The sequence below is a fragment of the Acanthamoeba castellanii genome (assembly GCF_000313135.1).
Source record: "Acanthamoeba castellanii str. Neff unplaced genomic scaffold scf7180000084776, whole genome shotgun sequence".
Taxonomy (NCBI): domain Eukaryota; phylum Discosea; order Longamoebia; family Acanthamoebidae; genus Acanthamoeba; species Acanthamoeba castellanii.
Window position 1 is genome coordinate 730,990 of NW_004457586.1, and position 22,314 is coordinate 753,303.

The window sequence follows — 22,314 nt, forward strand, 5'->3', positions numbered from 1 at the left end:
CCCTCGTCGGAGGTCACCACAGCAGATCGGATGTTGAGCTCCTACACAGCACAGCGGAGAGGAATAACAGGTCAGTGACCGACGAAGGCGAGGTGTGTGAATAGGATAGATAGATCGGATAGCAAACGAGTATCAGTTTTAAAAGGTCAATCAACATAGTGATTCTGTCTGGGGCGACAACAATAGTCATCATTCTACTCGTTTGTTATGTGAAGGGAGAAGAGGGGAGACTTACCGCGCGAATGTACGAGGCCAGGGGGGGGGCTTCTCGTTGGCGCTCACGACGGTGAGATCGATCAGCGGGTACTGTGCGGTACAAGACAAAGCGAGCGAGTGAGTGAGATCGGCAAAGAGCACAAGACCGGAGAGAAGATAGAGAATGAAATTTCGGCTTGTATCAGAACTTCTTAGAGGATTGGACCCACAGTATAATTCGGGCCAGAGTTGTTACATCAGCGAAGCACGAATTGGACGAGAGAGATAAAGTGAGTTGAGTGGGGTGACGAGGTACCTTGAGGGGCATCTTCCTCCTGTCTCTGGCCGCACGACCCAGCTCGATGGTGCTCTGCATGTGGGCGACGGACTCCTCGATCTCGAGGTTGATGAACTCGTCGCGGGGAGCGGGGAACATGATGTAGTGCACGCTGTCCTCGCGCTGGTCGGCCGGCAGAAGGACGCGCAGGTTCTGGTACAGGTACTCCGTAAAGAAGGGCGTGAAGGGCGCCATCGCCTTGGTGATGGTCAAGATGACGATGAAGAGGGTGTTGAGGGCGTAGAGGCGCTCCTGGTCACCGTCATTTCCCTAGAAGGGTTGGAGATAGAAAGCCACGCGGTCAGCATAAGCACGCGGGGGTTGCGAAGAGAAGAGGAACAAATTGTAATTGTGTCAGAACTTCTTAGAGGTTTGGAACCCACAGTGTAATTCGGGCCAGAGTTGTTGCATCAGCGATTGAGGGGAAGGAGGAGGGCAAAGACGCGGTTGAAGGTGCGTACCCTGATGCGCTTGCGGTTGAGTCGGATGTACCAGTTGGTCAGCTGGTCGATGAAGCTCACCAGCTTGGGGACCACGGTGTAGAGGCGGTAGGCTGTGTACGAAAGAAGAGAGGAGAGAAGAGAATAAGGTGAGTGTCCCGAAGTTATCCTTGGTCTCGCCCGATAGTCAGGAAAGACAGTGGTTGACCCCGAAGTTGATTCTCCCAACGCATTCTTAAAAGCTGTCCACCATTATATAGTGGGCTTTCAATGGGTATTGTTGGTTGTCTTCGGGTAGGGCCACCGCCAGCACACCGCGCACAAAGAAAAACACATTCTTGGGGGGGGGACGCGTACCAGCCATCTCCTCCTGCACGAACTTGAGCAGAGTGTTGGTCAAGGAGAGGATCCACTTGTCCATCACGTTGTCAGAGGCCACAGCCACTTGCTCATCAGGAACGAACTTGGCGCCGGACTAATACGAGAGCAGAGAGGTAAGCACAAGACTGGGCTGCGAATGCAGAGGGCATGTGTGCGGCGCATACCGATTCGAGCTGAGTCACGCCCTGAGCGAAGAATCGGTAGGCGTTGAACCAGGGCAGGAACACATCCCTGACGACGTCCTTGACGCCCTTCTCCACGAATCGGAGTTCTTCACCGCGCACGACGGGCGAGTTGATCAGGTAGAGCCTGAGCGCGTCGGCGCCATGCTGGTCGATGACGATCACAGGGTCGGGATAGTTCTTCAGCCTCTTGCTCATCTTCTTGCCATCACTGTAAATAGCGGGGAGGTAAGTAAACAGACGACGGTAGAAGAGTGAAAGAGAAGAGATAAGACTATAGTAAAGAGTATCAGTTTTAAAAAGGTCAATCAACATAGTGATTCTGTCTGGGGCGACAACAATAGTCATCATTCTACGTCTTCCAGAAGATAGAGAGAAACGAGTGGTTGGTGGAGGGAGCGTACGCAGCAAGGACGAGGCCGTTGACGATCAGATTCTTGAAGGGAGGCTTGTTGAACAGAGCCGTCGACAGAACGAGCAGGGTGTAGAACCAACCACGAGTCTGAATGATGATGAGGGAGGCCGTAAGCAAAACGAGCTTCACTTGAGCGCGGGATCAAGAATTGGCGGAGTAATTGTATTCAGTAGGAAGGCAGTAGGTTAATTTTGTGTTTCTCATTGAGAGACCTCAATTGGATATACCATTCATCAATACGAAAGTAGAGCTGAAAATAGAGGTACGGTGTAACATACCTGGTCGATACCCTCGGCAATGAAGTCAGCAGGGAAGGACTTCGAGAAGAGCTCCTTGTTCTCGAAGGGGTAGTGGACTTGGGCGTAGGGCATGCTACCGCTCTCGAACCAGCAGTCGAACACCTCCTCGGTCCTTCGGAGGACGCCGCGACCCGAAGGCGAGGGAATGGTGAGGTCGTCGACGCTCTCGCGGTGAAGATCGGTGACCTTCTGGCCGGTGAGCTCCTCCAGCTTCTTGATGGAACCAACGCAAATCATCTGAAGTTGGCGGGCGGAGGTAAATTCACAGGATCGGGAGCAGGAAGGGACAGAGAGGGTGGGGGTATGTACCTCCTCGGGGTGGTCGGGATTGACCCACATCGGAAGAGGAGTGCCCCAGAAACGATTCCGCGACACGGCCCAGTCGCGAGCGCCCTCGAGCCAGTTGTGGAATCGCTTCTCCTTGACCCAGGCGGGCACCCAGTAGGTCTCGGCGTTGTTGACCAAGAGGCTGTCCTTGATCTTCTCAACAGCCACGAACCAGCTGGGGACAACTCGGTAGATCAGCGGAGTGTCAGACCTGCATCAAAGCACAAGAGGTGTTGTTAGACAAGAGCGGACGGCGGTTGAGAGGGTGACACGGAAAACGATGCATCGATTTCAGAAATGCTAGAAAAGTTTCTAATCACTAGGATTCATTCTAGAGGTGTCTTTTTTTCTCATCATTTAGAGAAGCTGGGAATTGTCAGGGGAAGGAAGAGGTACCTCCAGCAGAAGGGGTAGCTGTGGAGAATGGTGCCGCTCTGCACCATTCGCTTGTTGGTCTTGAGCCTCTTGATAATTTCGATGTCGGCGTCCTTGACGTTGATTCCCTTGTAGTCGGGAACGTCCTCGGTGAAACGGCCGCTGGCATCGACGGGGCAGGGGACGCCCTCGCCACCCTTCTTGATGACCTTGCCCAGCTCGCACACGCGGAAATCGTCCTCACCGAACGCGGGAGCGCAATGGACCACGCCGGTACCTGAGTCGGACGTGACGTACGAATCGGCCAGCACGCGGAAAGCGCCGTTCTCGCGTTCCTGTAAGCAAGTGGTCAGTCTATGGCCATACGATGACTGGCGGTGGTGGCAGTTAAGAAAAGTGGCTCAGAGATTGAGAGTGTCAACACCTTGCAACGCAATTGCTGAATTTGATGGTCAAAAAGCATCATTGTGGCGTGGTGGAAAGGCTACGGGAATGAGGGAAATACCTTCTCGAAGTAGGGGAAAAGCGGCACATACTGCTTGTCCTTGAGCTGGATGCCCTTGAACTTGTCGAGCACCTCGTACTCGTCTTCGGGCTTACCCTTCTTCGTGGGCGGGTAGAGCTGAGCAATTCGCGCCTCGCACAGGATGTACACCTCGCCGGTCTTCTTATCTGCAAAGACCGGGGTGAGTCGTTGGTAAATACGAAAGTTGGAAAATAGGCAAGACGCGCGTACCCTTGAGCTTCACATAGTCAAGGTCGGGGTTGACGCAGAGCGCCAAGTTGCTGGGAAGGGTCCAGGGCGTAGTGGTCCAGGCCACCAGCTTGGTCTCGGGTTCATCGACCAGCGGGAACGAAACAACCACTGTCGATAAAACAACGCACAAGGTAAGCCGGTGCGAACGACGAGCGCCAATTAATAAGCCTAGGCTGAAGGTTGCTTGTGATGTAGAAACCCCATTATATTCGTATGCCGACTGGGGCATACGAATAAGAGAACGGTACGTTTCGTTCTTCTACCCCATATTTTGACACCCAACAGAGGTTTACACCCCCTGAAGGGCAACACTAATGGGGAACTGCGCCATGCTCAAGCGAGGAGGAGAGTAAGGTTACCAGCGGGGTCCCTAACGTCACGGTAGGCCATGTTCGCTTCGAAGTTGGAGAGAGGGGTGGAGCAACCGACTGAGTACGGCATGACCTGAAGAAGCGGGTGAGCGAATTGAAAGAGTGGACTTGGGTGAATGGAAAGAATGCGGACCTTGAAACCTCGGTAGACGAGACCCTTCTTGTAGAGCTTCTTGAAGACCCACCACACGCTCTCCATGAAGGACGGATCGAGCGTCTTGTAGTCATTCTGGAAATCGATCCACCTGCCCAGTCGTCCGACGATCTTCTCCCATTCCGAAGAGTATCGCATCACGATCTTGCGGCACTCGGCGTTGTACTTGGGAATTCCCAGCTTGAGGACGTCATCGCGAGTTTTAATGCCAAGCTCTTTGTCGATTTCAAACTCGATAGGCAGTCCTGTCGCAAATCAAATGTCAGATAAAAAGATCGAAGAAGGCGTGTAGAAGAATGCTGGTTTACCGTGAGTGTCCCAACCAAATCGCCGAGTTACATGATGGCCAGTCTGATGAGCGTAGCGGGTAACCGTGTCCTGCGCACAGATCAAGTGGTGAGCAAAAGATCTTGGCTAAAGACGTTCTACACTTGGCACTTACCTTGATGGTACCGGCGAGGATGTGGCCGTAGTGCGGCAGGCCAGTGGCAAACGGCGGACCATCGTAAAATGAGTACTCCGGCTTACCCTCGGAGCGTCGGAGCGACTCTTGGAATGCATCGATCTTTTCCCAGTAGGCCAAGATCTTCTCTTCCGTCTTAGGGAACGATATGCTTTCCGGTACTGCATAGAATGACAAGACAAAAAGGTAAGAGCCGGCGACAGCTCGCTCAAGAGATTTGCGGAGGCCAAAAGAGACAACGTACCGGCCTCCATCAGATTGCGGATGAGGCAAGAAACAAAATCGTGGCTCGCTTTGATCTGCCGTTGTGGGAAAATAATTGGAAGCTACCGAAGAGAACGAGTGTCGACAAAATCAACTCCGGCCTTCGGGACGTGTGCCGGAGGCCGACCTGGGACGTGTGTCGGGACTACCATCTCGCACCTTCTTCGTTGCAAGACGAGGAGAGGTGGGGCTGGGCGAGTGCTGGGTGGTGTGGGTGGGGAGGTGAGGTAAGAGATTGGCAAACTCGACAAACCCGCTTCATAAACCCCGTATTTCTCTGTTTTTTCTCTCGGGCTTTTGTCCATCCCAGCTTTATTCCGGTTTGTTGCGCTCTTTGGCCTGAACGGAAAATCGGGAGGGAAAACAAAGGAATGGAAACTATATGCTCTGCCAGAAAGGCGGGAAACTGTCCTTTGCGACAGAAGAGAGGAAGGGAAATGACTTGGGCAGGTGAAGCTTCGTCGATGAGTGGCCAAGCGGACTCGGCGAGTGCAAACCTGAAGAGGAGGAGGGGGAAGAGCATGAGACACCAGAAGATGAAGAATCTCTTTATGATCCTGCATGAGTACTGCCAGAAGAATGAAGCTAAACGTTGAACGCTTTTTTGACATCCACTTTAGCTTTGAGGCAACCCTCATTCAGCAGGTGATGAATGACTGAGACTTACGGCCCGCAGGTTGTGCGAAGTGCCGATCGAGTCCAGAACGACCCAGCACCAAGGCACTCCCTCGCCACCACAAAACCAGAAGCCACCGGTTCTGATTCAACACATTGGAATCTTACAATAGGAGCCTTGCACTGCTGCAGTGGCGAGGCGCGGAGTTTTACACCAACAAGGCCATGCCCTTCAGTGGGCTACGCCTAGACCACATTGTGCTTGCTTGTCACAGCAAAAACTTATTGGCGACATAGAGAGCAACGATGACAAGCAAGATGACGGGGAGCAGGGATTGGATCTGTTCGAGAAGGTTCTTCCTCTTGCTGCCATCGATGAAGGCGATGTCCTTCTCCGCGTAGTAGGCGAGCACTCGGCCCATCCCCTCCTTCATCGTCACCAACGGTCGGTACCTGGAGGGGGTTAGTAGGCCGCAGAAGAGAAGAACGAAAACGACGAAAATGCGATCAAAGGTGTTGGCACCCGAGATCCTTTTTGGGCTTGTCCGGTACGAAGTAGTGGGTGACACCCACCTTGAACACCTCTGCTCGTGTCAACAGTGGCTGAAAGTTATAGACTCGCGCCACCACCCTGTTGTGCGCCCGTGACGTCGTCACCACCCACGCCACAACATTAGACAAGGAACAAGAATCATCAATCCGGCGGCGGTCGCATACCGATGGGTGAATTCGATACACAAGGCGAGGTAGAACATGAGCGCGACAGGAAGCTGGAGAGTGGGGTAAGAGTAACCGTAGAGCTCGAGCAGAGGGCGAAAGAAGAGGAAGTTGTTGATGGGCTCCCAATCTGAGATAAAGTACGGCTGTCCCGCACAACGATTCGTTCCCTCGTCTGTGTTCACGTAGTCGTGCGTGTTAGGGATAGCCAATAAAGTAAAGCACAAGGACGAAAAGGTCAAAATGGAAGGCAAACCATCTCGATGATCATGAAGCTGGATAGACGCGAGAATGTGCGCATGCACCAGATTCTCCACATATACGAACTCGACCTGCACTCCAAGTAAACAAAATGAGTATGTGAGCGCGAGGAGAGCCATGAGCGGTTTAAATGGAGTGGATGTGGCTTGGATTGTATGTGCCAGCACATGAGTTAGTGCATGGCACGTTTTTCGCGGTACAAGCTTTACCGGAATTAAAAGATAAAATAATCAAAAATATACATGAAAGACAAAAAAAAGGTTGGCTCTATGCTGACGCTTAGACGGGAGAAGTGTAGCTTCCTTCACCCGCTCTGTAACCAGCAACATCGATGACAAAGCTGCTCCCTCGTACTCCATAAGGGGAGCGAATAAAAGCGGTGGAAAAAATTATGGGACGAACCTTGGCGTCTGCTCGGCCGACCGTGAAGCAGAACATGCCCTTCTTGATCAGATCCACGATGCGTGGCAAATGCCTCTCCTCTCCCTGCGGAGCAGGATTAGCGGTCAGTCAGTCTCGACGAGCGATGATGAATCGCCTGCCTTTTTCTGCCAGTGGGCCGGCCACGCACCTCGCCATAGATACCAGCAGCGCGAATGGCGCACGTGAGCAGTTTGTCCCTCCCGTCCCGCGCCTTCTTCTTCAGAGGCGCTCCACTTGCGGCCAGAAGCGTCTACCCCCAATAAATACCAGGTGAGGAACGAGACGGCCACGGCCACGTACCATCACACACGCACACGCACACAATAGGAAACGCACCTGTTCAGCGATGGACTTGGTGCGCGAGTAGTAATCGACGTGTCGGTCAAGTGGGATGTAGGGCTGCGTTTCGTCTTTGTTGGGCAGTTCGTTGCCCGAAAAGACCACATTCGTGGTGCTGAGAGGAGGCGAGTGTAAGTCATACATCATCGTCGTCCGAGGGAGATGCTGCCAAAATGCGATGTATGAGGAAGGGAGCGTGCACCTGGTGTAGACGATGGTGGACACACCCGTTTCAATGCACGCGTCGATGAGATTCTTTGTGCCGCCAACGTTGACAGCCATGATCTTCTCTCTTTGCAGCTGCTCTCTGTGTGTGGCGGAAGGAAGAGTCGGTTTTGACTACTCGAGCATTGGGCTGCGCGAGGCAGCGATGAAGTGCGCCGCGTACCTTCCGCTCATGCCGAACGAAGCGATGTGGAACACCACATCGACACCCTCAACAGCCTTTCGCACCGTCGTTGCATCTCTGATATCGGCGAACATAAACTCGACACGCTGCTCGTATGTCTGAGGCACAATCAGTCAGTGTGGTCCCGAAGGGTACGGGCACTGCACGTACCGAAAACATGCTCTGCAGCACGCATACACCACACGCAACACAAGATGAAGCACCTTACGGAGGGTCGTGGGAAGGGCGTCCATCCATTCGGGCAGCGGGCCGCGCAGGTCGAGCGCTCGCACTTGGCTTGCCCCGGCTGCTAACAGCGTCTGAGAGCTCAAGGCGAGGCCAGAGGCAATTAAAACATCGATTACATGATTTATAAATCGTAAAAGTACCTTAATGAGACGGTGACCAAGGTAGCCACCCCCACCGGTGACAAGGTACGAAAGCCCCCGCACTTCCTCTACCTGACATCTGCCATCGTAAGAATAATATTACGTTTTTATTTGGCCGTTTCCGAGTTTTTGGACTGAGAAAATGGTGCGAAAATAAGAATCGTGAAGAGAAAATACAATGCCACCAGCAACGGGACAACAACAAACAATCATGTCATCCACCAAACAAAACATGAGGAAGGGAGGTGGTGCAGTTGGCAGCAAGGCCATGCGCAAGAACAGGGGTGGCGGCAAGTCCGGTAGGGTGATGGGCAAGTACAAGGGCCGAGGGGGTCCGCCAGCTACTCTGGCCACCCTCGACCTCTCGTGCATACTCGACCCCGTCGTTGTCGATGGCGGCAATGGCTCCGAGAAGTCGTGTGGTGGGGAGGTGAAGTGGCGCGATGATGATGAAGAGGAGGAGGAAGTAGGAGAAAAGCCCTTCACGCGCAAGGGAGGGCTCTACCTGAGCGGCGGACGTACGGTGACGCGAGACTCGCACCTGCTGCGCGAGTTCCACATCACCGCCATCATCAATGCAGCCGACAACGTCCACTACAGCACCGTTGAGGGTACCCTCTTATCCTCCCTTCGTCTTCTTCCTCTGACAATATGGTCACTAAGTCCCAAACTGGCGTGGCCCAATGCACTATGCAGGTCTGCCCGACTGCCGGCGCCACCACCTGCCTCTCCGCGACTTGGATGCCAACGCCATGCTGGCCCCACGCGATGTGCTGCGGGCGTTGGAGTTCATCGAAGCCGAGCTGGAGAAGGGATGCGTTCTTGTGCACTGTCGAGGAGGCGTCAACAGGTAGGAGGAGCTGTTGCTTGTGCGAGGGCGCGTGGTGCTGTTAAAGACTGATCTTTAATGCGTGGTGGCGTGCATTGGCGTTGTTGTGCAGGTCGGCGGGGCTGGTGGTGCTGTACGTGATGCGAAAACGGGGATGGGCGTGGCGGGACGCTCTTCTCTGGGTGACGGAGCGACGAGACATCAACATTCATCGAGGGCTTGAGAAGACCCTAACTAACGTAGCCTATTCTCTGCCCACCTTCTTTAGTCGCGAAGAAGGCAACGTTTGTGTGGAGAAGAAATGAACAAAACAAAAACCAAAATAAAACACAACAAAATAATCATAAAAAAGTCAATCGTCTGCATCTGACGGCACAATCAGGATGTTCAAGAACACTTTCCAAGCGGGCTACCTCTCCATCCTGTACAGTCTTGGGTATGTGGCCACACTGTGCACACCATTGCATCTTTGCCCCCCCCCCAATCCGTTTCCTAAGCGGTTGCGATCAACAGGAGTCGGCCCCTGCAGTTGTGGGAGGGCGAGAATGCCGGTATGATGCCACTCTCTCTTCCTCTTAATCGAGCACTGCAAATTCACCTATGTTGCGCACAGACGGAGTAAAGATGGTGCGTGATGAGGATCTGCAGTCGGAGGTGGTGGAGGTGATGGGCGAGAACATCGCGGACGTCTACATCACGTGTCCCTCCCACCCCAAGAAGACACTTGGCATCAAGCTGCCCTACATCGTCCTCCTCGTAAAGAACGTACGTTTGTCGTGATCGCGCGTACCGAGAGTGCCAATGCTGCTGCTGCTCCTTGATGGTCTCGCGCAACCTGACCCGGGTGTGCGTGTGCAGATGCACAAATACTTTTCGTTTGAGATCGAGGCACTGGACGACAAGAAGCTCAAGCGACGATTCCGGGCATCCAACTACCAGGTGCGCACGACTTTGCCTTCTGGGCGTAGCTTCTTGTTGGTTGTTGCGGGCGGTGCTAAAGCTTGCTTCCTTGCTTCGGTTTTATTTGATGGCCAAGACGCAAGCCCGAGTCAAGCCCTACATCTGCACAATGCCGCTCCGCCTGTCCGAAGGGTGGAATCAAGTGCAGCTCAACATCGCTGATCTCATGCGTAAGGCCTACGGCACTACATTTGTGGAGATTTCGCGAGGTACGGCTCAATAGACACACGCGCGCCGCAAAGTGCATAACACTCATCTTCATGCTACGTCGCTCGCTGCGTGCGCATCGCTCTGGTGGGGTGCAGTACAAGTGCACGCCAACTGCCGGCTGCGCCGGATCTACTTTGCCGAGAAGCCGCACGCCGAGGAGGAGCTCCCGCCCGAATTCAAGCTCTTCCTGCCAAGCGAGTCCAAGAGGTATCGTCCTCCTTCCTTTTGACACACCGGTGATGACACGTGTGGCCCTCGGACTAACCCGGCTCCCTCGTACCTTGTCGTCGCCTTGCGTGTATGCTAACAGGAGCGCTGTGTTGGGATGACGTTGTAAGAGTTCAGCACATCACATTTACCTCCTATGCCCGTCTTTCTTCTCCTCCTTTTTTTGTATTTATTTTATTGATTTTCACCGTTTATGGATAATTATTATTTTATTATTTTATTATTTTGTAAGCTCCGCCAGACTCCGTTCCGCAAGAGAAAAAAGAAAAAACGGAACGGAGGAAGGGAAAGCTCGTTTCAGCGGCAAACCCCGCGGGCTGTCTCTTGGCTTCTTTGTTTCGTTCCTCCACCGAGTAGTTCGCAACCCCTCGCTAGCCTCATCCCATCGGCCCGCAGTTCTCTACACACACAGACCTCATGGAAATCGAACCGACTCAGACGAAACCCTCCGACAGCGGCCTCATTGTGGACGCCTCGGCCGAGAAATCGGAGAATGATTACTATTTCAACTCCTACTCTCACTTCGGTACGTTCTCTTGGTCTCTTTTCCTTCAATCGCTTTCAGAAAATTGATCGATTTTCGAATTTTGTAGGCATTCACGAGGAGATGTTGAAGGATGAGGTGCGAACGGGCAAGTACCAGGCCGCCATTCTTCACAACGCCGCCCTCTTCAAGGATAAGGTTGTCCTCGACGTTGGCTGCGGTACTGGCATCCTCTCCATGTTCTGCGCGCAGGCTGGCGCCAAGAAGGTGATCGGGGTACGTAACCGTTGCCTGGCCGATTTTCGGTTTCGCTACAAAATCGAAGAGATTTGTGACTGAGTAATTTCGTGCGGCTGGCACAGGTTGACTGCTCGGGCATCATCAAGCAGGCAAGAGAGATCGTGGAAGCCAACGGCTTCAGCGATGGTACGCTTAATCTCTCTTAAATTTGCACCTTTTCATAGAAGCTCATGATGTTTATCCTCTACTTTCTGCAGTGATCACGCTGATTCAGGGTAAGGTCGAGGAGATCAACCTCCCCGAGGGCATTGATGGCGTTGACATCATCATCTCGGAGTGGTACGTTCCCCTAATTTGCATGCACGCCATCAGGGCAGCAAGTGGCTCACCTTCCTCTTTCTCTCTTGTCCAGGATGGGCTACTTCCTCATCTATGAGAACATGCTTACCACCGTGCTCGTGGCGCGCGACCGGTGGCTGGTACCGTCGCTTGTCCCCGCTCAGTATTGAAGACTGCGGCAGCCGATCGACTAACGCGTCACTCGCTCGGCTCGTTGTGCGCACACAGAAACCTGGCGGTCTCATCTTCCCCAACAGAGCTACCCTCTACTTGTGCGGCATCGAGGATGCTGAGTACAAGGAGTCGAAGATCAACTGGTGGGACAATGTGTACGGCTTTGACATGAGCTGCATCAAGAAGATCGCCATGCAGGAGCCTCTCGTCGACATCGTCGATGGCGGCTGTGTCATCACCGACTCGTACCCCGTGCTGGTACACTCAACCACCATTTTTATTTTATTTTATTTTATTTTACGCGTAAGCGGTGCATTGAGCACAGCAGACGGGCTGGGTTCCTCCCACTCGCCAGCTTGCGTACAATGCTACAACAACTCCGACCACTTTAATAGCATGGGACGTGCCAACCACACGTACTCGTGTCGCTATGGGTGAAAACAGATATTCTCAAAATTTATGTTTTATATTTATTTTTTATGCATTATTTATGGTTTGTGGGGTCTCACCGGTTTTTTTGGCCTTCGACAGACCCTCGACGTGATGAAGATGCAGCCCACCGACACCACGTTCACGTCCAACTTCAGGCTCAACGCCCGGAGGTCCGACGCCATTCACGCCTTCGTCGCCTACTTCGACATTCACTTCACTCTCGGTGACGCCCCCGTGAGCTTCTCCACCGGTCCCGGCAACCCCTACACCCACTGGAAGCAGACCGTGTTCTACACAGACCACGTCATCGCCATCAACAGGGGTGAGGTCCTGGAGGGCTCCATCTCCTGCTCCAATGGCAAGGTCAACCCGAGGTGCGTTCTCCTCTCTTTGCTTGGTCAAGAAGAAATGTGGTCCTTCAACAACATCAACAAGCAGGTGCTCACCCTTTCTTCATTGCATCAATGCAGGGAGGTCGACATCGTGATGAAGTACGCCTTCTCGGGTGCCTCCACGAACTTCCAGCGCAACGAGCACACCCAGCTCTACTTCCTCCGCTAAAGCTGCAGCAGCTGTGAGCCAGGAAGACGAGGTCTGTGCGCGTGCGTGCAGTCCCCTCCAAAGCCTCGCGAGACTGTCCTCGCTGTGCTCGCTTCGCCTCCTCTTTTGTTTTTTTGCTTTATCGCCTCTCTCCTCCTCCTCCTCCTGTATTCTCTCGCCGTCTGATTCTACAACTGGTGTAGTTATTATTTATTCGAACAGAGAACACCTGCGATCTCCCATCTTTCTGCGCCTTCTTGCTGCGTGCACTCCAACTTGTAATCGCGTAGTTGAAGTGGAATTGATTATGAAACAAAGAGGCGGTCAGCCCTCACAGGAGACCTTGATCCTGTTGAGGCCCTCGTCGTAGAGTTTGGCGAAGAGGGCCTTCATGTCTCGGTCCAGCGAGTCGAAAGTGCACTCAAAGGAGACCCGAGATCGAGAGCGGCCCACGGGCCTGACGCTCAGTCGCCCCGCCCAGTTGGTGACTGGAAGCGAGGTACGGACGATGGTCCACTCCAGCACCCTCTCCTCGCTGCTCTCCCGGGCCAGGACCAGTTCCTCCTCCACCTCGAGGTCGTTAAGCTTGACGCTCCTCTTCAACATCCCTTTGCCGGTGGCCTTGACCTTGGCACCTGCAAGCCAGTTGATGTTCTGGAAGTCCTTCACTGCTTCCCACGCCTTGTCTGGCGTCAGTGCAAATACCACGTCTTGCTTCACCTTATGTGCCATGGTGTTCTCACGCGTCTTTTGGTGCCCCATTTTACATTATTATTCTGTACATAATTCCATAAAAGGCAATGCCATGCAAACTTCCAACTTAAAAATACAAAATCTGAAACTAGATTGGAATTATGCTACAAATTCTGCAGTGATGAGGTCAATGCGAAGGGTTGCTTTTGTGCCGCTGGCCCAACGTTGCTGCTGGCAGCCTGCACGCAACTGCCAATTCATCGCAAAGCAAAATCTCGACTTGCAATCTCGGTCTGCATTCAGCAGTGCATCGGCAGATTCGAATCTCACATCGCCAGATGAAGCTCCGAGTGCTGCCGCCCCAACAGTGGGACAGGAGGTCGAAGCGGAGCTCCCCGCATCGCTGCACGACGATCAAACCGACGAGCAGTTCGCCACCAACCACGTCGAGGAGACCATGGTGGCCCTCGCCAACGCCCCGCCCGCCTTCACCCCCACCCTCCGGCACCAGCTCCTGCGGCAGCTGCTCACATCGGACATGTGGGTCCTCCTCAAGGAGCCGCCCAGGAGGCCCGCCGGCGCCGCCGCCGATGCCGAGGAGATGGAGTACCGGCTGCTCGAGCTCGACCTGGCCCACACGACACGCACCACCGTGCCCGCCTTCACCTCCGAGGCCCGAGCCGAGGAGGCCGTCGAGACCGCTGGCTTTGGCAGCGTCGAAGGCGTCGCCGTGCCCGGCCTGCAGGTACCACCACACGTTACGCACGCGACGCACGACACGACACGACACATCGACTAAGCTGCTTGTTGATGACAGTTGGTGCAGGACTTCAAGAAGGCGGGGGCGGTGACGGACCTAATGGTGAACCCGTTCTCGCGCTACGGCAAGCGGATCGCGTGGGAGGAGCTCGAGTGGCTCGCCGCCAACGGACGCCAGCTGCTCCAGTGGACCCCGACGCCGCGCGAGCCCACCCTGCGCGCCGTCGAGATCACCAGCAGCGACCTCCCGCCCCTGCCCGACCACGTCGAGAGCCCCGTACGCGACCCCTTCCGCGCCTTCGTGCGACCAACCACCACCCCCGCTGCCCAGTCGACGTAGTCATCATCACCATCAAGGTTGATGATGATGGTGTTGTTGATGTTGTCGTTTAATGGTGTTGTTGTTAGTCGTCTTCATGTACAGAATAAGAGAGCGAAAGGCCTGATTGCTTGCTTGCTTGCTGTATGGGGGCTTAGGCGTAGGATGACGAGGAAGAGGAAGAAGGGAAGTGCGGGTGGGGGTCGATGGGCGGGAGGGCCTCGGTCTGGTCGATGTGGATAACGGCGTCGTACTGGAGCGACAGGGCCGAGGAGGAGTAGTGCGACAGCAGCTCGGTGTCGGGGCGGTAGATGACGCCGATGTACCGCTCGAGCAACTCGTCGCTGAGCAGCCGGGTGAGCTCCGTGTCGACCTCGTGCTTGCGCAGCGCGCCCTGCAGCACGTGGGACCACTGGCCCAGGCGGGCCTCGCTGTCGCTGGCCTTCTTGACCTGGTTGAAGATGAGCATGAAGTCGTGCCAGCCGTTGGGCCTCGCCTCATGCAGCACACCTTCCCAGCTGCCCACACACACACAGAGTCGATTTCAGCCGACATGACACCACAGACAAGCGACACACAAAACACTCACTCACAGCTCCGTGGATTGTACCTGTCTTTCCTGCCCGGGACCACGTTCTTCTTCTGTAGTGGCTTGCCCCAGCCGCTGGCGGCGCTCACCGTGCCGGTGTAGGTGGTGAAGCCTGGCGCGCGTGCATGCAATGAGAAAGAAGCCTGGTGGATGACCTGGTATGAAAGCGGGCCGTGTGTGCTGTACCGATGTTGAATGTGTTATTGAATCCGCACTGCTCGCGCAGCAGCTGGCCCACATTGTGCTTGCGCCTCTTTCTGCCCATGTCCGTGGCCCGTGCATCGCCCAGATGACTGTTGTGCGCCCAAATGACCACCTGCAAGCGGGATATATAAAGTACCAAGCGTCAGTCAGCCGATCACTCCGCGCGGTCACGCACTAGTGAGACGGAGCAAGAAGAGCGGATCGGTACGCACCTTGGCGGGTGCGCCGGTCTGCTTGGTGCGGTGGCCGATGAGGTCGTGGATGGCCTTGACCATGTGGGAGTCGCGGATGTTCCACGAGTCCGCGCGACCGATGGCACTCGCCCGGTAGTACTCCTCAGCGTCCTTCACAATCTCCGCGTTCTGAACGAAATGAAGTTCATGGGCACGTCATCGACACAACAGTCAGTGGAGCCTCTGGCCCAACGCTATATGACATAGAATGCGGCTCCAGGCACAGTACCTGCTGGGCGTAGAAGTCTTCGTCGTGTTCCAGGAAGCCGTCCCTGCGCATGCGCTCATGGGTCTTTGCGCGGATCATCTTCAGCGTCTCCAGCACTTCCTGCAACACGTCAGCACGGTGGTGGTGGGTGTGAGGCGTCGCGGACGAGAGTCGATTCTGTGGGGTGGTTGAGTACCTTCTCGCAGGTGGGAGACATGCCGAATGCCGTGTGGCGGGCATAGGCGTGGGGATCGTCGCCGTATTGGAGGAAGCACTCGTAGTTTTCGCGCGCGTCTTCGGCCAGTTGAGGGTCAACCTAGCCACACGCGCCGAGCGGTGAGTGCCACACGACACGACACACAACACACGTGTGGTGGACAGTGTAGCAGCACCAACCTTCTCCAGGTACTCGAGGACCTCGTTGGACGAGGCGATGAAGGAGTAGAGGTCCATGCCATAGAAGCCGGCCCGCTGCCTCACGTCGCGGTTGGCGTTGTATTCGCGCATCCACTCCACGAATTCCTGCACCTGTGGTTACGCATGCAAAGCGTGAACATTGTGTGAACAAACGGTTGAGCGATGACCATTTGCTACATTCTTTTCACAGGGAAGTGGGTCGTCATCAGTACCACTGTGTTTCTCCACATCCTAGACCGACGTGTGAACAAGAAGAAAAGCATTAGTGATGGAGCTGTTGCAATCTCAAGCGGGCGATCGGGTTCGCGAACCATTTCGGGAAGCGCTCAAAGTCGCCCAGCGCGTCTTGTGCAGTTTTGTCCTTGGTTGTGGGGTAGTGCTGCACGAACCTGCTCAGCAGCAGGACATGAACACAAGCATGAACATCGGGTGAAGCAAGAAGAGAAGAAAGGCGCCCAACAGACCTGTTGATGCGATACGCATCGGGCCAGTCGGCCTCGACGATGACGGAGCTGAACCCCTTCTCCTCGATCAAGCGGCGCGTGATGATCGCCCGCTCGCGGTAGAAGTCCAGAGTACCGTGCGAAGCCTCCCCGATCTGTGCCCAACGACAGCTCGTAAGTCCGGTAGCGCGCGCTTCCAATCGATCGAAGTGGGTCGAGTGTACCATGACCACGGGCGCGTCGCCGATGGCCTGCAAGAGGCGGTCGTAGGTTGCCCGGCCGCCGCTGGGAGCGGCGGACAGGACGGGCAAGGCGTGCCGCCCGATGCTTTCCCACTTGCGCTGGAGTGCGGCCTTCATCAGTTGTTCAATGAGCCTGCCTTCGATCTCGATCTCTGTAGTGCAGGAATGGCAAAGAAAGAGATCGAACGCGTCAATTTCGAGGCTCGATTGCAATAATAAGATCGAGAAGTACCTCTCGCCTCTCGCTCTCGATCACTCTGCTGTTGTTCTTGGCCTCTGGCTGTGCTTGTGTCCTGGCTACCTGCCTTTCGTTTCATTGTGCCCACTACCGGTCTTTATACCTCCCCTTTCTGCACTCGTCTTCTCGTCTCCTCCGCCTCTTCTGGCCTTCTTCTCTTGCTCTTGCTTCATCTTGCGCACTCGCCGTCCGCGTCTCATCTTCACTTCGTTGCTTCTCTGCGCGTTTCCCGCCAAAACAAAAGGGAAATTTCCAGCCGTGCTTCATGTACACCAGGCACATGTGGCCGCCTCCGGAGGCGAGATGGTCATGCGGTGGCGCGTGTTATGTTCATGTGGCGGGTTCAACGAGTTGCTTTATTCTTGTTGGTCGAGGACGGTGTGCAGGTAGGCGCGCAGCTTGTCGAGGGAGGCGCTCATGTCGGCGCGGCCAAAGCCCAGCCGGAAGTGGTCAGCGTAGGACTCGTCGTAGCACGAGCCGGGCAGCAGGAGTACACCTGCACGCATCGCACACGCGAATGTGGTGATGAGCCGACGAAGGATCATCGTTCTCTTCAAGAAGGCGAGTGGATTACCTTGCTGTACGACCAGGTCTTCGCAGAACACCTCCATGAGCGGACGTGGCTGGCCATCAGTCGCCTTGGGCTGGCTGGCCGCTACCGATTCGAGATACGCCTTGAGCTTGGGCACGAAGTGAAGCCGCGGGAAACCTGTGGCGCCGCCCGTTGGCCTCACCTGTCGCGCTCACATGTTCGGCCTGGAACACCAACGCCCAGTGCAGTGGCCTAGCGAACGGTATGTACCCAGGAGAAGACGGACGGGAACTCGGTGAAGAAGACGTCGAGGAGAGCGAGATTGCGCTGAGCGATGCCGACGGTGCGCTCCAGGACCTTCTCCTTGTTGCGTAGAGCCACCACACTGAGGTACTCGCTGGTGCCGCTGCTGCAGATCGAGGTGTAGTCCTTCAGCTGCGCCATCGCGGCCCTGGCTTCTTGCCAGCGCGTCGCCACCCAGCCTGCGACACAAACATACGCAAGCGAGAACCCACATGAGACCTGTGTGAACGCAGCAAACGTTTTGTGTGCTGAGCGACTGGTAGCCAGTGTACCGATGCGCAATCCGGCCATTCCGAAGGACTTGGACATTACCCCGAGCGACACAGCCTTGTCGTAGAGGTCGCACATGGGAGAGACATCATCGCTCTTCAACTCGCTGGCTGCGTGGGCAAGGACACAGGGCACACGCAGCACGACGCGCACGATGCGAACACACGTAGGTGTCAGTGTGATGTATACGACAAGACGAGACAAGACCACACCAGTGCCGGGCGGTTTGGTGGCGTGGCGTACAGGGTCGGGGGTGGCTGAGGTAGCGGTAGACTTCATCGGAGAAGATGAACACGTCGTACTGACGCGCGAGTTCGACCAGTCGGCTCTGCTTGGCTCTGTCCATGCAGTAGCCGGTGGGGTTGTGTGGGCAATTGACCACGATACCAGCCACCTGTATGCAGCCGTATCGGTGAGCGCGCGCACACACGACTGCCGATCGGTAAGCGTGTACCTTGTGCTGAGGATCAGCGCCATCTCCATTGCGCTGCTGCAAAGTGTTCTCCAGGAACTCCAGATCGAGCTCCCAGTTGCCCTCCTGTGTCGTTTGCCACTTGATCACCTCGCAACCCGCAGCCTCCGCCAGCTGACGCCCCGTCACGTCAGAACGAGTGCGCCACCCCCGACACCACCCATGCACCACTCGCTACCGCACACGCACACGCGAGCGTGTTTGCCGAGACGGACCTGGAAGAGCGACTGGTAGGCGGGGTAGTGGACCACGACGGCCTGCCCACGTCGCAGCACAGCGGTGAAGAAGAGGAAAATGGCCTCCTCGGCACCGGCGGCCACGAACACGTCGTCTGCGCACACCTTCTCGTACATCTCCGCCACGGCTGCTCTCAACGCGGGCAAGCCCAGCGTCTCTGCCGTCCAAATGCAAATTTGATCCAATGATTAATCAAAAGAGGCTTTGGGAGGAGGGGGGGGGTGCAAGCAGCGGCGGTGCCAGTGTAGCCGAGGCGAAGGTCAAGGAGGCAGGGCGACTTCGGGTTCGGCATCGAGTGCGAGCAGCTCCCGCACGGAGAGGGTCTCGCTGTCGCTGCTGCACAGCAGGTGCCGCACTGCAAACTCGTACCTCGCGAACCACCGCTCCAACTTGAACGTGGCCACCTCCATTGATTTTATTTTATTTTATTTTATTTATTTATTTATTACTGGTACTCACATATTTAGGAGCCAACGAAAGAGAAAGGATGCAAACGGTAAGTGACGATGCAAGTAAGTCCTGTCTCTTATTCTTAGACCCCTGTACCGGAGTGCGGCATAGTCGGAGCCTCGAGAAGGAGCCAAGTCTCCCAACCAAGCCTCTCGTCACCACGCAGCATTGAACGAACCTCCTAGCACAGCCATTCTTTTCGCCCTGCGCAGTGGACAGCAACTGTCGCAACTAGATGGACTAACTACATAGACTCCCAAGCCTGCCAGCAAATGCTTGCGACCTTGTTCACGTTCTTTGGCACTGTGGCCAGTAATCAAACAATACAAATAAAGTTGGTTGAGGTTGGATGAAGGAGACGACTTGGTTCTCTGGTGCGGTCCACGGAGCTTCATCAGGGCAAGTCAACGGTCTCGATGGGCAGCAGCTCGACCACCCAGTCCTCGATGGTCTTGTCGGTGCCGCCACGCAGGTAGATCTCCTCCAGATCCTTGAAGCCGGCGCGGGGCGGGTGGTCCTCGTCCTCCTTCGCCGACGCGTCGTCCTCGGGGGCCGCCTTGTTCGTGTCCTTGCTTGCGGCCGCCCTCGCCGCAGCCTTCTGGATCGACACCAGGATCTCCTGCAGGAATCTGAAGCAGTTGTCCTCCTAGTGGCGTAAAATAGAGCGGTGATGAGTAACACTGCCACTTGCGCGCGTGTGTTGTGTGTGTGTGTGAATCAATGCCGCCACGCACCTCCCGCTGGTACTCGAAGGACTCAATGGAGATTCTGGCCTTGCAGTACCAGGTGCCAACTAATGCAATGAGGAAGCAGATGCGTGAGCGATGATAAGAGGGTGCGGGGGTGAGCGAAGCGTAAGAAGGGGACTTACCAGGGTTGTGGTGGACGGCATGACCCGAGTCGCCGTGGCCCACGGGGTCGATCTTGCCGCCTGAGTCCCTCCACTGGCGGTAGCCGGCCTTGACATCCTCCGACACCTGTGCAACGCAACACGCGCGTGATGAGTTGGAGCAGAGTGTCCCCGGGGCGCATGGCGGAGGCGAGAATATACGAACCTGCGAGTGGCCCCAGACAACCGCCTGGTAGAAGCCAAGCATGGTTTCCTCGGCTAGACCATCAATATACAGGAAGGGGAACTTGCGGGCAACATGCGCCAGCAAGCCTAGGCACGCCACTGAAGCTTCCCACTCGTGCCTCCATCCATCGACCTAACGCACAGTGAGCACCGTTAGCCACTGTGCCTCGTGGCCTGCGTGTGTGCGTGGCTTGATCGCTACGTACCTGTGAATCGGAGATCAAGGTCTGCAGGGCATGGACGATTTCATGCGGGGGAGTGTAGATGGACTGGTACTCGTACTCGCGGTACACACGCACATGCTTGTTGCCCAGCGGCGCTGTTATTATTATTATTCCGGTGTAAGCCACCGCCACGTTAGAGTTAAAGCGACTCAAAACAATGCATGAACAGTTCGACAGCCCTGGGCGGTGCTGGCAGGTACCCATCGCGAAGGGGATGTGACGCGAGTCGAAGAGATTGGCGTTGGGGTAGAAGATGTGTGGCGCGCCGAACAGGGAAGCGGTGCCGTAGCCAGCCCTGTGCAGGTAACGTGCACGCAAATCATAAGTAGGTCGATAATATCATTAAGATATGTGAAGCGCGTACTCGTCCTCAAGCGTGTCGTCAAAGCCTGAAGGAGTGATGGCCATGCCCGCGATGCTCTGTATGCCCTCGGCTGTCAGTTCCTTGGGCCAGTAGAGCTTCCTCTTCTCTTCTTCGTCCATCGCGTCTGATCGGCGAGCATTACAACCCAACCAACTGGTCAGAACTGATGATGGTGGGAGTGATGCCAAAGGAGAGTCATGGATGAGGGCAGGGGTACCGCTGGTCTTTCTCCTCTTGGCAGCCTCTTCGCTATCAGAGTTGATGATCTTGTCCGCGAGCGCGAGCTTGAGGGCGCCCACAGTGGAGTTGAGGATGTTGTTGTAGTCGAACATGCCCTTCTTCCCCAGCTGCTGCTCCAGCAGAACCACCAGCTGCGCGATATCGCCCACCGTCAGGAACACCGAGGGCTGGTCTGTGCGGGGATCGGTCAGTTGAAGTCAGTGAGGGTCTTGAAGGCTTTGGCGCAGGGCCATGAAGACCTGAGAGGTGAGCGCACCCTTGACTGTAATGGTGAGCGCGGAGTGGTGCTCATTCTTGGCGAACGTGGGGTCGAGGTCGACGAGCGAGAGTGCCGCCTTGATGCCTGCAGGCGGTAGAGGGTGTCAGGAGAGGCCGCCCAAGAAAGAAGGCTCTTTTCACACAGAGAGAAGAGCTGGCGACGTTACCGCTTTTAGCGGCGAGCAACCAGTTGACCTCGAAGATGTTGGCCTTCAGCAGGTTCCATTCCGCACGGTCGGCCGGACCCTTGCCCGCTGTCTCAGCGCTCAGCACGAACCTGCAGACAAAAAACCAGAAGTCAACGAGGAAGAAGGACGTCCTTCTTGTAGCGCCAGGCGGAAAGAACCTCACCTGTCGAAGAGAGAAAGGAGGCGAGATGCCTCACGAGGGGCCAGGGCGCCGGCGTTGAGCTTCTCATGGGTGGTGGGAGGGCAGACCGAGGTTGGTTGCGTGCACGTAGAAGCCTCTGCCATGGTTACTGCTTGCAGTTATGGTCTTGGTTCTGTCTAGTCTGGTCTGCTTGTAGAACAACGCTCCGTTGCCTCTTGAGTTTGCCAGCCTGACGCGTGGTCTGTGCGGCGAAAACAGTTCTTGGTCGCCTTCTTCCTCTTCTTCATCTTTTCTCCGCGTAGAAAGATTTTAAAAAAACAATAAAAATAAAAATAAACTAAACCCAGATGGCGCAGAAGGGGGAAAGCGAGTGGAGCAAGCTCAAGAGCGAGTTGGCCAGCGGAAGAGTGCAGCTCAAGAAGGGCGAAACGCCGATGGGTCGCGTGATGAACATGCCGCGGGGGCGGTGGGTGATTTTCGGCTCGGTTATCCTGGTGAGCATGACCATCAGCACGCTCCTGATGCCCTCCCGCGAGGAAATGCGCGAACTCGAGGAACAGCAACGAAAGGCTCGACTAGAGAGGCTTGGCCGTACCCAGCAATCCGCCAAAGACACCAACTAAAACTCAAATCTTTGCTGGCGCACATCTTTCTTTTATTTTTTATTTTATGTAGAACGCTCTCCG

The 22,314-nt window shown here is 55.4% G+C and overlaps 11 protein-coding genes across 11 annotated transcripts; 5 read left to right on the forward strand and 6 right to left on the reverse strand.

The window, feature by feature from the left end:
• Positions 1-231: 231 nt before the first annotated feature.
• On the reverse strand, positions 232-4,950 carry ACA1_282850 (isoleucyl-tRNA synthetase; the record flags this gene model as incomplete). Its single annotated transcript, XM_004344792.1, has 16 exons — positions 232-306; positions 512-802; positions 994-1,085; positions 1,330-1,447; positions 1,518-1,746; positions 1,940-2,037; positions 2,229-2,486; positions 2,559-2,787; positions 2,973-3,228; positions 3,249-3,286; positions 3,488-3,623; positions 3,688-3,816; positions 4,068-4,152; positions 4,213-4,478; positions 4,687-4,857; positions 4,941-4,950. 16 exons carry the CDS (start codon positions 4,948-4,950, stop codon positions 232-234), a joined length of 2,481 nt encoding a protein of 826 aa, XP_004344842.1.
• Positions 4,951-5,844: 894 nt separating this feature from the next.
• Positions 5,845-8,170, reverse strand: ACA1_282860 (3beta hydroxysteroid dehydrogenase/isomerase family protein; the record flags this gene model as incomplete). The annotated part of the gene is made up of 11 exons (XM_004344793.1): positions 5,845-6,028; positions 6,099-6,206; positions 6,293-6,438; positions 6,598-6,624; positions 6,956-7,039; positions 7,125-7,226; positions 7,313-7,430; positions 7,518-7,622; positions 7,704-7,822; positions 7,928-8,023; positions 8,093-8,170. Coding segments are annotated over 11 exons (1,167 nt in total), but the record flags the coding sequence as incomplete, so codon positions are not given.
• A 154-nt stretch (positions 8,171-8,324) lies between these two features.
• ACA1_282870 (uncharacterized protein) lies at positions 8,325-8,946 on the forward strand (the record flags this gene model as incomplete). The annotated part of the gene is made up of 2 exons (XM_004344794.1): positions 8,325-8,703; positions 8,789-8,946. The coding sequence occupies 2 exons, from the start codon at positions 8,325-8,327 to the stop codon at positions 8,944-8,946; spliced, it is 537 nt and encodes a 178-aa protein (XP_004344844.1).
• Positions 8,947-9,304: 358 nt separating this feature from the next.
• On the forward strand, positions 9,305-10,420 carry ACA1_282880 (flagellar associated protein; the record flags this gene model as incomplete). Its single annotated transcript, XM_004344795.1, has 7 exons — positions 9,305-9,357; positions 9,435-9,472; positions 9,535-9,686; positions 9,780-9,860; positions 9,958-10,090; positions 10,187-10,298; positions 10,402-10,420. The coding sequence occupies 7 exons, from the start codon at positions 9,305-9,307 to the stop codon at positions 10,418-10,420; spliced, it is 588 nt and encodes a 195-aa protein (XP_004344845.1).
• Positions 10,421-10,736: 316 nt separating this feature from the next.
• ACA1_282890 (arginine nmethyltransferase, putative) lies at positions 10,737-12,549 on the forward strand (the record flags this gene model as incomplete). Its single annotated transcript, XM_004344796.1, has 8 exons — positions 10,737-10,845; positions 10,913-11,079; positions 11,166-11,229; positions 11,301-11,382; positions 11,456-11,522; positions 11,611-11,814; positions 12,088-12,362; positions 12,459-12,549. The coding sequence occupies 8 exons, from the start codon at positions 10,737-10,739 to the stop codon at positions 12,547-12,549; spliced, it is 1,059 nt and encodes a 352-aa protein (XP_004344846.1).
• A 303-nt stretch (positions 12,550-12,852) lies between these two features.
• On the reverse strand, positions 12,853-13,290 carry ACA1_282900 (uncharacterized protein; the record flags this gene model as incomplete). The annotated part of the gene is made up of 2 exons (XM_004344797.1): positions 12,853-13,163; positions 13,272-13,290. The coding sequence occupies 2 exons, from the start codon at positions 13,288-13,290 to the stop codon at positions 12,853-12,855; spliced, it is 330 nt and encodes a 109-aa protein (XP_004344847.1).
• Positions 13,291-13,678: 388 nt separating this feature from the next.
• Positions 13,679-14,320, forward strand: ACA1_282910 (uncharacterized protein; the record flags this gene model as incomplete). Its single annotated transcript, XM_004344798.1, has 2 exons — positions 13,679-13,966; positions 14,048-14,320. The coding sequence occupies 2 exons, from the start codon at positions 13,679-13,681 to the stop codon at positions 14,318-14,320; spliced, it is 561 nt and encodes a 186-aa protein (XP_004344848.1).
• A 133-nt stretch (positions 14,321-14,453) lies between these two features.
• On the reverse strand, positions 14,454-16,752 carry ACA1_282920 (erythromycin esterase; the record flags this gene model as incomplete). The annotated part of the gene is made up of 11 exons (XM_004344799.1): positions 14,454-14,817; positions 14,910-15,000; positions 15,075-15,204; positions 15,305-15,454; positions 15,555-15,653; positions 15,730-15,849; positions 15,930-16,055; positions 16,163-16,181; positions 16,262-16,339; positions 16,415-16,548; positions 16,618-16,752. 11 exons carry the CDS (start codon positions 16,750-16,752, stop codon positions 14,454-14,456), a joined length of 1,446 nt encoding a protein of 481 aa, XP_004344849.1.
• A 477-nt stretch (positions 16,753-17,229) lies between these two features.
• ACA1_282930 (aminotransferase, classes I and II, putative) lies at positions 17,230-19,097 on the reverse strand (the record flags this gene model as incomplete). The annotated part of the gene is made up of 9 exons (XM_004344800.1): positions 17,230-17,369; positions 17,448-17,607; positions 17,676-17,887; positions 17,981-18,088; positions 18,222-18,372; positions 18,433-18,564; positions 18,666-18,842; positions 18,966-19,023; positions 19,057-19,097. The coding sequence occupies 9 exons, from the start codon at positions 19,095-19,097 to the stop codon at positions 17,230-17,232; spliced, it is 1,179 nt and encodes a 392-aa protein (XP_004344850.1).
• A 434-nt stretch (positions 19,098-19,531) lies between these two features.
• ACA1_282940 (uncharacterized protein) lies at positions 19,532-21,771 on the reverse strand (the record flags this gene model as incomplete). The annotated part of the gene is made up of 11 exons (XM_004344801.1): positions 19,532-19,766; positions 19,872-19,905; positions 20,009-20,114; positions 20,193-20,345; positions 20,419-20,531; positions 20,637-20,731; positions 20,801-20,924; positions 21,018-21,212; positions 21,297-21,383; positions 21,466-21,575; positions 21,650-21,771. 11 exons carry the CDS (start codon positions 21,769-21,771, stop codon positions 19,532-19,534), a joined length of 1,374 nt encoding a protein of 457 aa, XP_004344851.1.
• A 204-nt stretch (positions 21,772-21,975) lies between these two features.
• ACA1_282950 (uncharacterized protein) lies at positions 21,976-22,251 on the forward strand (the record flags this gene model as incomplete). The annotated part of the gene is made up of 1 exon (XM_004344802.1): positions 21,976-22,251. One exon carries the CDS (start codon positions 21,976-21,978, stop codon positions 22,249-22,251), a length of 276 nt encoding a protein of 91 aa, XP_004344852.1.
• Between the last annotated feature and the right edge of the window lie 63 nt (positions 22,252-22,314).